The 14,106-nt window shown below is 41.1% G+C and overlaps 1 protein-coding gene across 1 annotated transcript in view; it reads right to left on the bottom strand.

Moving 5' to 3' along the window:
- The window catches only part of LOC106610595 (MAM domain-containing glycosylphosphatidylinositol anchor protein 1), a 401,645-nt gene that overhangs the window by 89,315 nt on the left and 298,224 nt on the right, over positions 1–14,106 (bottom strand). The window contains exons 12-13 of the mRNA XM_014209988.2: positions 13,886–14,034; positions 546–732 (exon numbers count right to left, since the gene is read on the bottom strand). Of these exons, the coding sequence (XP_014065463.1) occupies positions 546–732; positions 13,886–14,034 (336 nt within the window). The remainder of the gene's footprint in view (positions 1–545; positions 733–13,885; positions 14,035–14,106) is intronic.

Genomic DNA, 14,106 nt, shown 5'->3' with positions numbered 1-14,106 from the left:
CTGCAAAAGATGTGGTTCAATTGATAACATACATTTTTGTCTTCTTCTAATGCCTCTTAAGGGGAAAGTAATCTAAAAGTAATTTAATTTAATAAGATTACGTTACTGAGTTTGGGTAACCCAAAAGTTACATTACTGATTATAATTTTGGACAGGTAACTTGTAACTGTGAGAGATTACATGTAGAAAGTAACCTACCCAACCCTGGTAGTTGCACACATTTTAAAATGTATTTAAATAATTGCCTAAATTAACAGAACAAAAAGGGCCTACTTGGCAACAGGGTTGGGGCCAATTCCATTTCAATTCCAGTCAATTCAGGAAGTATAATAATAATAATATAATTACAACTAAATACTTTTCAAATAAGAATATTTGGAATTGGAATTTGGTATACTTTCTGAATTGACTGGAATGAAAATGGAATTGAACCCAACCCTGTTTGGCCAGCTACGGATTAGTTATTATTATTAATGTCATTAGACACTAACTAAAGAGTGTCCATTTTGGCTCCAGGTGCAAGCCAGTCACCGGGTACTACTCACACTCTGTGTACTTGATGGTACGACTGACATAGTCTCCTGTGCTGTAGGTGGTGATCGGGGCCAGGCGGATTTCATAGGAGAGGGGGATCTTCAGGTCAGTCAGGATGTAGGACATGAGGCTGCCCTTCACCGGCTCCTTCGTGTTGATCTGCTTGGAGAACAGGTTCATCTGATTCATCTTTTCATTCTGCTTCATCAGGGGGAAACAGAGAGTGGGATAGAAAGAGGGGGGAGCGGGAGATGGTGAGAAATGGGACCCAACAGGTTTAACTCCCCTAACTGATATATATAGTCAAGCCGTTTGAAACTTACCTCCCAATAACATTTAAATGAATTGAATGGGATGAAAAAACACGTTCACATTACCAAGTACATCAATAGTGTAACCCTACTCTAGCATGCTGACTAGACCCGGGCACGTGCGTGCGTCCGCATGCACCATCGCACAAATGTTGATTTTGTCCATCCACACCAGATGTGATCTGGACACGCAGGTTGAAATATCAAAACGAACTCTGAACCAACTATATTCATTTGGGGACAGGTCGAAACACATGAAACACTCATGGCAATTTAGCTAGCTAGCTTGCTGTTGCTAGCTAATTTGTCATGGGATATAAACATTGCGTTGTTATTTTACCTGAAATGCACAAGGTCCTCTACTCCGACATTTAATCCACAGATAAAATAATAAACCTAGTTAGTTTCTAGTTATCGCTCCTCTTCTCATTATTTTTTGGACTTTATTTGGTGTTTGGCAACGAACTTTAAGATGCATGTAAGAGTATGTATTAGGCTATTTGAGAGAAGGTTTGAATCCCAATCAACCCATCCAATGTGAGTATATCTGTTATTGAAGTACAGTAGATCAATAAAGCTACAGTATTCTAGCAGTAGTCAAGCTGCTGATGCTGAAAAGCCTTGTTAGTACATAGCTCAAATTAGCTTTTAAATATCCTGTTTTTTTTCGACTTATAATAATATTAATATTAATATTTCACTTAATACAAAAACAGTTTTTGTATTAATTTCCGTGTTTTTTTCAGGAAAGTCTGATAATAGTGCAAGTCCTGACACTAAACATTATTACCGTGCATTATAACTATTTGAAAATGCATAAAACAACATGGCTGTCAATGGCAGCCTATAGTGGTTGGTTTTCAAAATGGTACAGCTCTTTAACTGTTTAAGCTACAGACACTAGACCAACTGTAAAAAAAGTCTTACAATTAAATAAATAAATCGTTTTTGAACTATAAAATGATTTAAAAGTGCATACATTTGCATAAAATGAATACATTTACCATAGTACCTAACTTCCCCCATGATGGTTTTCTGAATACAGTCACAGGTAAATGGCGTTGTTTGGTCCAACACGATAGCCGAGGGCCAGTCAGTCAATTAATTTACTTGTGACCGTATTCATGATACAGCACATGTGCCTTATTGCTTTAATAAAACTGTTACCAACATATTTAAAAAACAATGATTTACTTTAAGAAATTGATGTAAATTTACAGAAAAATATTTACAGATAGCTACTGTTATTCTATATTACAGTACAGTAATATGGGGGACTCAATGGCATTTCGCAACACTGTGGTAAAATGACAGAAGTTGCATTAATTTTACATTACCATTTTACAGTAAAGTACTGTACTACCTGTTTTGCTGTATATTTACAGCAGCATATTTACAGCAGCACAGTATTGCCAGTGTAACAAAATATATACTTGTGCATTGTGGGAAAATTTGGTGGGCGGAGAAAGACTCTGGCTCATTAACATATTTTGAGGCGTGCCTTGTAAGGGGCTATATTTGTTCTAGAGGTCGACCGATTATTCAACGCCGATAATTGGAAGACCAAAAAAAGCCGATACCGATTAATCAGCTTTTGTTTTTTACATGATTGATTTATTTGTAATAATGACAATAATGAACACTATTTTAACTTAATATAATACATCAATAAAATCAATTTAGCCTCAAATAAATAATGAAACATGTTCAATTTGGTTTAAATAATGCATATACCTTTGACTATTGGATGTTCTTATAGGCACTTCAGTATTGCCAGTGTAACAGTATAGCTTCCATCCCTCTCCTCGCCCCGAACCAGGGACCCTCGGCACACAGACAACAGCCACCCTCGAAGCATCGTTACCCATCGCTCCACAAAAGCCGCGGCCCTTGCAGAGCGAGTTACGTCAACGATTGAAACGCTATTAAAGTCATAAACAGCTCAATGCTTGAAGCACAGGGAAGAGCTGCTGGCAAACGCACGAAAGTGCTGTTTGAATGAATGCTTACGAGCCTGCTGCTGCCTACGACCGCTCAGTCAGACTGCTCTATCAAATATCAAATCATAGACTTAATTATAACATAATAACACAGAGAAATACGAGCCTTAGGTCATTAATATGGTCAAATCCGGAAACTATAATTTCGAAAACAAAACGTTTATTCGTTCAGTAAAATACGGAACCGTTCCGTATTTTATCTAACGGGTGGCATCCATAAACCTAAATATTCCTGTTACATTGCACAAACTTCAATGTGAGGTCATAATTACGTAAAATTCTGTCAAATTAGTTCGCAACGAGCCAGGTGGCCCAAACTGTTGCATATACCCTGACTCTGCGTGCAATTAACGAAAGAGAAGTGACACGATTTCCCTAGTTTAATATTGCCTGCTAACCTGGATTTCTTTTAACTAAATATGCAGGTTTAAAAAAATATACCTCTGTGTATCGATTTTAAGAAAGGCATTGATGTTTATGGTTAGGTACATTCGTGCAACGATTGTGCTTTTTTTTGCAAATGCGCTTTTGTTAAGTCATCCCCCGTTTGGCAAAGTTGGTTTTCACACAGTTTGCAACGAGCCAGGCAGCACAAACTGCTGCATATAGCCTGACTTTGTTGCACAGAATGCAAGAGAAGTGACACAATTTCCCTGTTGGGGCTAGGGGGCAGTATTGAGAATTTTGAACAAAAATATGTGCCCATTTTTAACTGCCACCTACACCAACTCAGAAGCTAGGATATGCATATTATTACCAGATTTGGATAGAAAACACTCTGAATTTTCTAAAACTGTTTGAATGGTGTCTGTAAGTATAACAAAACTCATATGGCAGGCAAAAACCTGAGAAAACCTGAGAGAAAAAAAGAATTTTGTGCCTGTACTATTTTTTTTAATCATTGTTTAATAGATACCACAGTGAGAAAGGATTCATTTCGCAACTCCTACGGCTTCCACTAGATGTCAGCGATCTTTATAAAGTTGTTTGAAGCGTCTATGATCAACAGAGACCGGATGACAAGGAAGGGAAGTTGACCTCCCTGGGATGTCGTCACTTCCATTATTGCCTGCACCTGCTCAATCATGTGACGCGAGACAATTTTCAAAAACGTTTTTCTAGACACAGGAGCGGTCGGGTTGAAACATTACTGATGTTTCACGTTAAAAATGGCTCTAAAGATTGATGCTAAACAATGTTTGACATGTTTGAACGAACGTAAATAGATTATTTTTTAAACTTTTTAAACTTTTCGCCGTGACTTCCCACCCCCCGCCCGCGCTACTTTTGAGTAGCCACCGAAGCGCTAACAACTTGGAGTTATTTGGACATCAATTATGAACTTTGTCAAAAGAAACCACATTTGTAGTGGACCTGGGATTCCTGGAAGTGCCAATGGATGAAGATAATCAAAGGTAAGGGATTATTGACGATAGTATTATTGATATTAGATGGTTACAAGATGATGCTAACCTATATAGCCTAGCCTATTGTTCTTAGCACAGCACCCGGTTTATTGCAACTTGTGATTTCCCAGTAAAGTTATTTTGAAATCTGGCAATACAGTAGCATTTAAGAAATGTTAAAATATAATTATTTGAATGACAATATTATAATTTACCAATGTTTTCGAATAGTAATTTTGTAAATTGTAACGTTGTTCACCGGAAGCATTTCAGAGAAGAAAAAAATCTGAATTTCACCGCTACTGTAAAATGCTGTTTTTGGATATAAATATGAACTTGATGGAACAAAAAATGCATGTATTGTATAACATAATGTCCTAGGAGTGTCATCTGATGGAGATTGCCAAAGGTTAGTGCATAATTTTAGCTGGTTTCTGCTTTTGGTGACGCCAGACCTTGAATTGAAAATGGATGTTTGTACTTTTGTGGCTATGTACTGTCCTAACATAATCTAACTTTATGCTTTTGCCGTAAAGCCTCTTTGAAAATCGAAATATGTGGTTGGAATAAGGAGATGTTTATCTTTTAAATGGTGTAAAATAGTTGATTGTTTGAGAAATTGAAATTATTAGATTTTTGATGTTTTGAATTTCCAGCCTTGTTAGCAATCCCGTCTCGGGGTTCATTGCTAACCTGTAGCCCCAACAGGTTAAAAGAAATTCATGTTAGCAGGCAATATTAACTAAATATGCAGGTTTAAAAATATATACTTGTCTATTGATTTTAAGAAAGGCGTTGATGTTGATGGTTAGCAACACATTGTTGAAATCAGCCCCAATTAATCGGCCATTCCGATTAATTGGTCGACCTCTAATTTGTTCCACCTGTTTTATCTTAGTGACAGAACTCAGGCCATTGTGATTGATGAGGTTAAGTGAGAATTTCTTAATGTACATAAAGGTGGACACAGGAGTCAATGATGGTTCTCCAATTGATTGTGTCCCGCATATAAATACGTAGACAATTGGATTTACATGGATTTGACGTTCAAAAAACCTACAGTGCATTTGGAAAGTATTCAGACCCTTTTACTTTTTCACATTTTGTTAAATTACAACAGCAAAGGACCTTGTGAAGATGCTGGAGGAAACAGGTACAAAAGTATCTATATCCACAGTAAAATGAGTCCTATATCGACATAACCTGAAAGGCCGCTCAGCAAGGAAGAAGCCACTGCTCCAAAAAAACGCCAGACTACGGTTTGCAACTGCACATGGGGACAATGATCGTACTATTTTGAGAAATGTCCTCTCATCTGATAAAACAAAAATAGAACTGTTTGGCCATAATGACCATTGTTATGTTTAGAGGAAAAAGGGGGAGGCTTGCAGGGCCAAAGAACACCATCCCAACCGTGAAGCACGGGGGTGGCAGCATCATGTTGTGGGGGTGCTTTGCTTTTTTACTAGGATTAAATATTAGGAATTGTGAAAAACAGAGTTTAAATGTATTTGGCTGAGGTGTATGTCAACTTCCGACTTCAACTGTACATAGGTGTTCAGGCCCTTTACTCAGTAAAGGGCCTGAAGCACCTTTGGCAGCAATTACAGCCTCCCAAGTCATCTTGGGTATGGCGCTACAAGTGTCGGGGCTCCCGAGTGGCGGAGCGGTCTAAGGCACTGCATCTCAGTGCTAGAGGTGTCACTACAGACCCTGGTTTGATTCCATTGGGCGGAGCACAATTGGCCGAGCGTTGTCCGGATTAGGGTTTGGCTGGGGTAGGCCGTCATTGTAAATAAGAATTTGTTCTAAACTGACTTGCCAAGTTAAATAAAGGTTAATAAAAAATTAAAAAAGCTTGGCACACCTATTGGGGAGATTCTTCTCTGCAGATCCTCTCAAGCTCTGTCATGTTAGATGAGAGTGTCGCTGCACAGCTATTTTCAGGTCTCTTCAGAGATGTTCGATCGGGTTCAAGTCCAAACTCTGGCTGGGCTTCTAAAGGACATTCAGAGACTTGTCCCGAAGTCACCACTGCGTTGTCTTGGCTATGTATTTGGGGTCATTGTCTTGTTGGAAGGTGAACGTTCGCCTCAGTCTGAGGTCCTGAGTGCTCTGGATCAGGTTTTCATCAAAGATCTCTCTGTACTTTTCTCCGTTAATCTGTCCCTCGATCTGACTAGTCTCCCAGTCCCTGCAGCTGAAAAACATCCTCACAGCATGATGCTTCCACCACCATGTTTCACTGTAGGGATGGTGCTAGGTTTCCTCTAGACGTGACGCTTGGCATTCAGGCCAAAGAGTTAAATCTTGGTTTCATCAGACCAAAGAATCTTGTTGCTCATGGCCTGAGAGTAATTTAGGTGCCTTTTGGCAAACTCCAAGCGGGCTGTCATGTGCTTTTTACTGAGGAGTGGCTTCTGTCTGGCCACTCTACCATAAAGGCCTGATTGATGGAGTGCTGCAGAGATGGTTGTATTTCTGGATGGTTCCCCCATCTACACAGAGGAACTCTGGAGCTCTGTCAGAGTGAACATCGGGTTCTTTGTCACCTCACTGACCAAGGCACTTCTCCCCCGATTACTCAATTGTTCTAATATAATTTAACAATAAAGTACCGTTTTGCTGTATATTTACTGCAGCGTTCTGTAAGTTATGGTGCCTTGTGGAAAAATGTTGTGGGAGGGAAAGAATCGTTGGCTCATTAACATATTTTCCGAGGCATGCCTTGTACGTGGCTATATTTGTTGCACTTGTTAGTGAGAATGCTGTACAAATTGAACTGATATGTGGTAGTAGTGCCCTAACTTTGGAGTACTTGGGAGTATGGCTAGACGGTGCACTGTCCTTCTCTCAGCACATATCAAAGTTGCAGGCTAAAGTTAAATCTAGACTTGGTTTCCTCTATCGTAATCGCTCCTCTTTCACCCCAGCTGCCAAACTAACCCTGATTCAGATGACCATCCTACCCATGCTAGATTATGGAGACATAATTTATAGATCGGCAGGTAAGGGTGCTCTCGAGCGGCTAGATGTTCTTTACCATTTGGCCATCAGATTTGCAACCAATGCTCCTTATAGGACACATCACTGCACTCTATACTCCTCTGTAAACTGGTCATCTCTGTATACCCAAGACCCACTGGTTGATGCTTATTTATAAAACCCTCTTAGGCCTTACTCCCCCTATCTGAGATATCTACTGCAGCCCTCATTCTCCACATACAACACCAGTTCTGCCAGTCACATTCTGTTAAAGGTCCCCAAAGCACACACACCCTGGGTCGCTTGTATTTTCAGTTCGCTGCAGCTAGCGACTGGAACGAGCTGCAACAAACACTCAAACTGGACAGTTTTATCTTAATCTCTTCATTCAAAGACTCAATCATGGACACTCTTACTGACAGTTGTGGCTGCTTTGTGTGATGTATTGTTGTCTCTACCTTCTTGCCCTTTGTGCTGTTGTCTGTGCCCAACAATGTTTGTACGATGTTTTGTGCTGCTACCATGTTGTGTTGCTACCATGTTGTTGTTATGTTGTGTTGCTACCATGCTGTGTTGTCATGTGTTGCTGCCTTGCTATGTTGTTGTCTTAGGTCTCTCTTTATGTAGTGTTGTGTTGTCTCTCTTGTTGTAATGTGTGTTTTGTCCTCTATTTCTATTGTATTTTTTTTTATTTAAATTACCCAGGCCCCGTCCCGGCACGAGGGCTTTTGCCTTTTGGTAGGCCGTCATTGTAAATAAGAATTTGTTAACTGACTTGCCTAGTTAAATAAAGGTTAAATTAAAAATTGTAAACAAATTTAAAAAACGATTTAATGTGTGTTGGGGACTGTTGAAAGTCATAGCAAGTCTTGAACCTTTACTGGTTGAGTGTTTTGACAAGTCCGTTTTGGCATGTTTTCTTTCCCCTGTAATCACAGCCAGATTGTAAACCTTTGTTTAGGCCCCTGAAAGTGCAAGTGATATAATATATATACTGCTCAAAAAATAAAGGGAACACTTAAACAACACATCCTAGATCTGAATGAAAGAAATAATCTTATTAAATACTTTTTTCTTTACATAGTTGAATGTGCTGACAACAAAATCACACAAAAATAATCAATGGAAATCCAATTTATCAACCCATGGAGGTCTGGATTTGGAGTCACACTCAGAATTAAAGTGAAAAACCACACTACAGGCTGATCCAACTTTGATGTAATGTCCTTAAAACAAGTCAAAATGAGGCTCAGTAGTGTGTGTGGCCTCCACGTGCCTGTATGACCTCCCTACAATGCCTAGGCATGCTCCTGATGAGGTGGCGGATGGTCTCCTGAGGGATCTCCTCCCAGACCTGGACTAAAGCATCCGCCAACTCCTGGACAGTCTGTGGTGCAACGTGGCGTTGGTGGATGGAGCGAGACATGATGTCCCAGATGTGCTCAATTGGATTCAGGTCTGGGGAACGGGCGGGCCAGTCCATAGCATCAATGCCTTCCTCTTGCAGGAACTGCTGACACACTCCAGCCACATGAGGTCTAGCATTGTCTTGCATTAGGAGGAACCCAGGGCCAACCGCAACAGCATATGGTCTCACAAGGGGTCTGAGGATCTCATCTCGGTACCTAATGGCAGTCAGGCTACCTCTGGCGAGCACATGGAGGGCTGTGCGGCCCCCCAAAGAAATGCCACCCCACACCATGACTGACCCACCCCCAAACCGGTCATGCTGGAGGATGTTGCAGGCAGCAGAACGTTCTCCACGGCGTCTCCAGACTCTGTCACGTCTGTCACGTGCTCAGTGTGAACCTGCTTTCATCTGTGAAGAGCACAGGGCGCCAGTGGCGAATTTGCCAATCTTGGTGTTCTCTGGCAAATGCCAAACGTCCTGCACGGTGTTGGGCTGTAAGCACAACCCCCACCTGTGGACGTCGGGCCCTCATACCACCCTCATGGAGTCTGTTTCTGACCGTTTGAGCAGACACATGCATATTTGTGGCCTGCTGGAGGTCATTTTGCAGGGCTCTGGCAGTGCTTCTCTTGCTCCTCCTTGCACAAAGGCGGAGGTAGCGGTCCTGCTGCTGGGTTGTTGCCCTCCTACGGCCTCCTCCACGTCTCTTGATGTACTGGCCTGTCTCCTGGTAGCGCCTCCATGCTCTGGACACTACGCTGACAGACACAGCAAACCTTCTTGCCACAGCTCGCATTGATGTGCCATCCTGGATGAGCTGCACTACCTGAGCCACTTGTGTGGGTTGTAGACTCCGTCTCATGCTACCACTAGAGTGAAAGCACCGCCAGCATTTAAAAGTGACCAAAACATCAGCCAGGAAGCATAGGAACTGAGAAGTGGTCTGCGGTCCCCACCTGCAGAACCACTCCTTTATTGTGGGTGTCTTGCTAATTGCCTATAATTTCCACCTGTTGTCGATTCCATTTGCACAACAGCATGTGACATTTATTGTCAATCAGTGTTGCTTCCTAAGTGGACAGTTTGATTTCACAGAAGTGTGATTGACTTGAAGTTACATTGTGTTGTTTAAGTGTTCCCTTTATTTTTTTGAGCAGTGTATATATATATATATATATGACACCAAATATGCTCTAATCTACACATATTCAGCAGCCAACCTCCTTGCACCAATGCCATGTAATTACAGTTATGATATTATGATCACAGTGGCATTTACTTTCTCACAGTAAATTAGGCTGATTTTACAGTGTTGTACTGTATCACTGCTCATATATTACAGTAACTTACAGGAAGATGGCAGTAAGTCACTATGAATATCACATTAACATTCTTGGCACTAGCCAGAGATGGGCAAAACTACATCAAAAAAGTATTTTGTTACAAAAATGAAACAACTTGAAGACCAACGTATTATTAACTACAACAACATTCTCAATAACGGTTACAGAAATGTTTTACTGGCTATGACGGTGATATGTTTTGTTTATCAACCTTAGATTAATGCACTGACAGTCATTCACTCTGGACAAGAGTGTCTGCTTAATTACCAATATGTTCATGTATAAATGAACACTTGCAAAGCACAATGCTTGGTATTATTAAAATCAGCTCCGCCCTCACACTATTCGTATTTTGACCAAATTAGGCCTTGTTTGGGGGGCGGCGCTATTAGAATAATACCCAGTAGTGTGGTTTGCAAGTGTTAATTTAAACGTTTACATTTTGGCCATTTAGCAGATGCTCTTACCCAGAGTGACACAGTCAGTGCATTAAACTTAGGTAGATAAACAAGAACATATAACAGTTATAGCAAGTAAAATTTTTACTGTTACCGAGAATGATGTTGTAGTTAACCTCTATGGGCTAGGTGGGACGCGTCCCACCTACTCAACAGCCAGTGTAATCCCGTGGCGCGATATTCAAATACCTCAAAAATGCAAAAACTTCAATTTTTCAAACGTATGACTATTTTACACCATTTTAAAGACAAGACTCTCGTTAATCTAACCACACTGTCCGATTTCAAAAAGGCTTTACAACGAAAGCAAAACATTAGATTATGTCAGCAGAGTACCCAGCCAGAAATAATCAGACACCCATTTTTCAAGCTAGCATATAATGTCACATAAACCCAAACCACAGCTAAATGCAGCACTAACCTTTGATGATCTTCATCAGATGACAACCCTAGGACATTATGTTATACAATACATGCATGTTTTGTTCAATCAAGTTCATATTTATATCAAAAAACAGCTTTTTACATTAGCATGTGACGTTCAGAACTAGCATACCCACCGCAAACTTCCGGTGAATTTACTAAATTACTCATGTTAAACGTTCACAAAAAAAATAACAATTATTTTAAGAATTATAGATACAGAACTCCTTTATGCAATCGCGGTGTCAGATTTTAAAATAGTTTTTCGGCGAAAGCACATTTTGCAATATTCTGAGTAGATAGCTCGGCCATCACAGGCTAGCTAATTTGACACCCACCAAGTTTGGTGCTCACGAAACTCAGAATTACTATAAGAAAAACTGGATTACCTTTGCTGTTCTTCGTCAGAATGCACTCCCCGGACTTCTACTTCAACAGCCAATGTTGTTTTGGTTCCAAATAATCCATAGTTATATTCAAATAGCTCTGTTTTGTTCGTGCGTTGAGGTCACTATCCGAAGGGTGACGCGCGAGCACATTTCGTGACAAAAAAATTATAAATATTCCATTACCGTACTTTGAAGCATGTCAAACGCTGTTTAAAATCCATTTTTATGCTATTTTTCTCGTAAAATAGCAATAATATTCCAACCGGGCGACGTTGTATTCATTCAAAGGCTGAAAGAAAAAAATGGAGTAGTCTCCTGGACGCCGCATCTCCTGTTTCACTGTTCCCAGCCTGACCACTAACAAATACTCCTGCTGTTCTTCGCCCAGAGACAGCAGACACCCCATTACACTTTCTTGCGCCTTCTGAGAGCCAATGGAAGCCTTAGAAAATGTCACGTTACAGCACAGATGCTGTATTTTCGATAGAGATTCTACAGAAGGACAATAAATTGTCAGACAGGGCACTTCCTGTATGGAATCTTCTCAGGTTCTGGCCTGCCATATGAGTTCTGTTATACTCACAGACACCATTCAAACAGTTTTAGAAACTTTAGAGTGTTTTCTATCCATATCTACTAATTATATGCATATTCTAGTTTCTGGGCAGTAGTAGTAACCAGATTAAATCGGGTACGTTTTTTATCCGGCCGTGAAAATACTGCCCCCTATCCCAAACAGGTTAATTAGAACCATGAGGAAACTTTTAGAAAATGTTATGCTCAAGTACTGAAATTCCCAGCTAAGAAATATTCCCATCTCAGAACGTTATGTGCTAGCTGGGTATCCTGCACCATTTCCAGAAGATTATGGGAAGGTTGTGTGCAAAATAACCATTGGAAAACCATGCTGTCACCATGCTCTAAGAAACATATGGTTCTCAGAACATTGTGTGCTAGCTGGGCATCAACAACAATGCATGCTGTACACGTCCAAGCAGCAGAAGGAGTGTGCAAACTCATTCACGAAACTTATCCTAAAAACTAGCATGCAAGATGCTAATTCCGGTGTCTCCCAGCAGGTGCTTACTTAAGGAATGAGTTTTAAAGAGCATGGCATTTTGCTTTTCAGCTGCACAAAGCTAAGCTGACTAATCCAGCCCCCTTACTCCCTCTCTCCCTTTCTGGCCCCAATTGTGTGTTTGTGTGTGTGCGTTTATGTGTGAGAGTGTGTGTGTGTGCTTTTTTGCTTTGAATACTGCCAAGCTTGTATAATTCATCAAGATACTTCCTCTCTTCCCCTCTCCCTCTTTTTCCTTTTATTTCCCTCTCTTCCCCCATCTCCCTCTTTACTTCTCTCTCTCTTTCCTTCTCTTGCTGTGGGCTGATTACATTGTTTAACAGGGAAATTAGGAGGCCGTTGGGAAGAGTGAGAGAGAGAGTGAGAGAGAGTGAGAGAGAGAGAGATGCTAAGGGGGAACATTGTGATGTCCTGTCAACTGTCACATGTCCTGTCAACTGTCACACCTGAAATTTACAATTTTGGCCAATGGAAGAAGAAAGTAAGTGGTCAAACCAACGTTTCACATGCATGTTCAGAGTGTTTGTACCCATGGAGTACTTTAGACCACTAGCCTACGTGTTTGTACCCATGGAGTACTTTAGACTACTAGCCCACGTATCATTGATGGAAGACAACTTCAGGCCATTCCCAGTGAACAAACAACCACCACACAACGTTGCCTCAATGCCTTACACCGATGCTTAGAAAGACCACCTCAGGGCCGAGACATTAAAGCCGTATTTATGATTCACGTTCACAATGCAAAAACCCATCAAGTTCATTTATTAATTTTTTCCAGGTAAGTTGACTGAGAACACATTCTCATTTACAGCAACGACCTGGGGAATAGTTAAATGGGTGAGGAATGAGCCAATTTGAAGATGCAGATGATTACAGAAGGTGGCCAGGTTGGGAAGTTAACCAGGGTTACCACCCCTACTCTAACGATAAGTGCCATGGGATCTTTAGTGACCACAGATAGGACCCATTTAACATCCCAATCCCAAAGACCGCACCCTACACAGGGCAATGTTTTTTACAGAAGAGGAAAGAGTGCCTCCTACTGGCCCTCAAAACCCACTTCCAGCAGTATGTGGTCTCCCATCCAGGATCAACCCTGCTTAACTTCAAAGACAAGTAATTAGTGGAATGCAGGGTGGTATGCTGCTGGCTAATAATTAATTGTGGGGCTGAACACATCTGCATATTTTTGCTACACAACTATGCAGGATTGGCATTTTGCATCGCTACATAGGTATAGATTTTGCAACACATGCAATGTCATATCACCTTCAAGACAGGAAATACATTAACGTATAATACTCAAGATTAAATGTACATATAGGCCTAAACACTCTCAGATGTGTTTCCCATATTCCAACAACCAATAGTTAGGGGGGGTCATTTTTCATCACCGGCTTTAAGAGAAAGGGAGAAAGGAGAATAAAGAAAGGAGATCGGGGATATGAAGGGAGGATAGAGAGGAAGAGGAGAGAAAAGGAAAGGAGAATATTTAAAACCCTGTGCACATCCCTAGTGAGTGAGTGTCTGTGTGAGCGACTCACATTGCGAACATTGACCCAGTAGCCAATGATCCGGTCTGTAGCCGCGGGCTCACTCTGGGTCCACTGGAGGTTGTAGGAGAAGTTGTTGCCCTTCAGATTGCAGATGGGGTTGGGCGTGTCAAAGTAGAACTCAGCGTTGTATGGACGGGCTACAGTGTTGGTGGAGGGAGAGGTGAGGGAAAGGTGAGGGAGGGAGAGAGGGAGAAGGACAGGGGTAAGGA

Source organism: Salmo salar, chromosome ssa09 (assembly GCF_905237065.1).
Source record: "Salmo salar chromosome ssa09, Ssal_v3.1, whole genome shotgun sequence".
Taxonomy (NCBI): Eukaryota; Metazoa; Chordata; class Actinopteri; order Salmoniformes; family Salmonidae; genus Salmo; species Salmo salar.
Note: the sequence above shows the minus strand (reverse complement) of the source record. Positions and strands in the feature narration are given on the sequence as shown.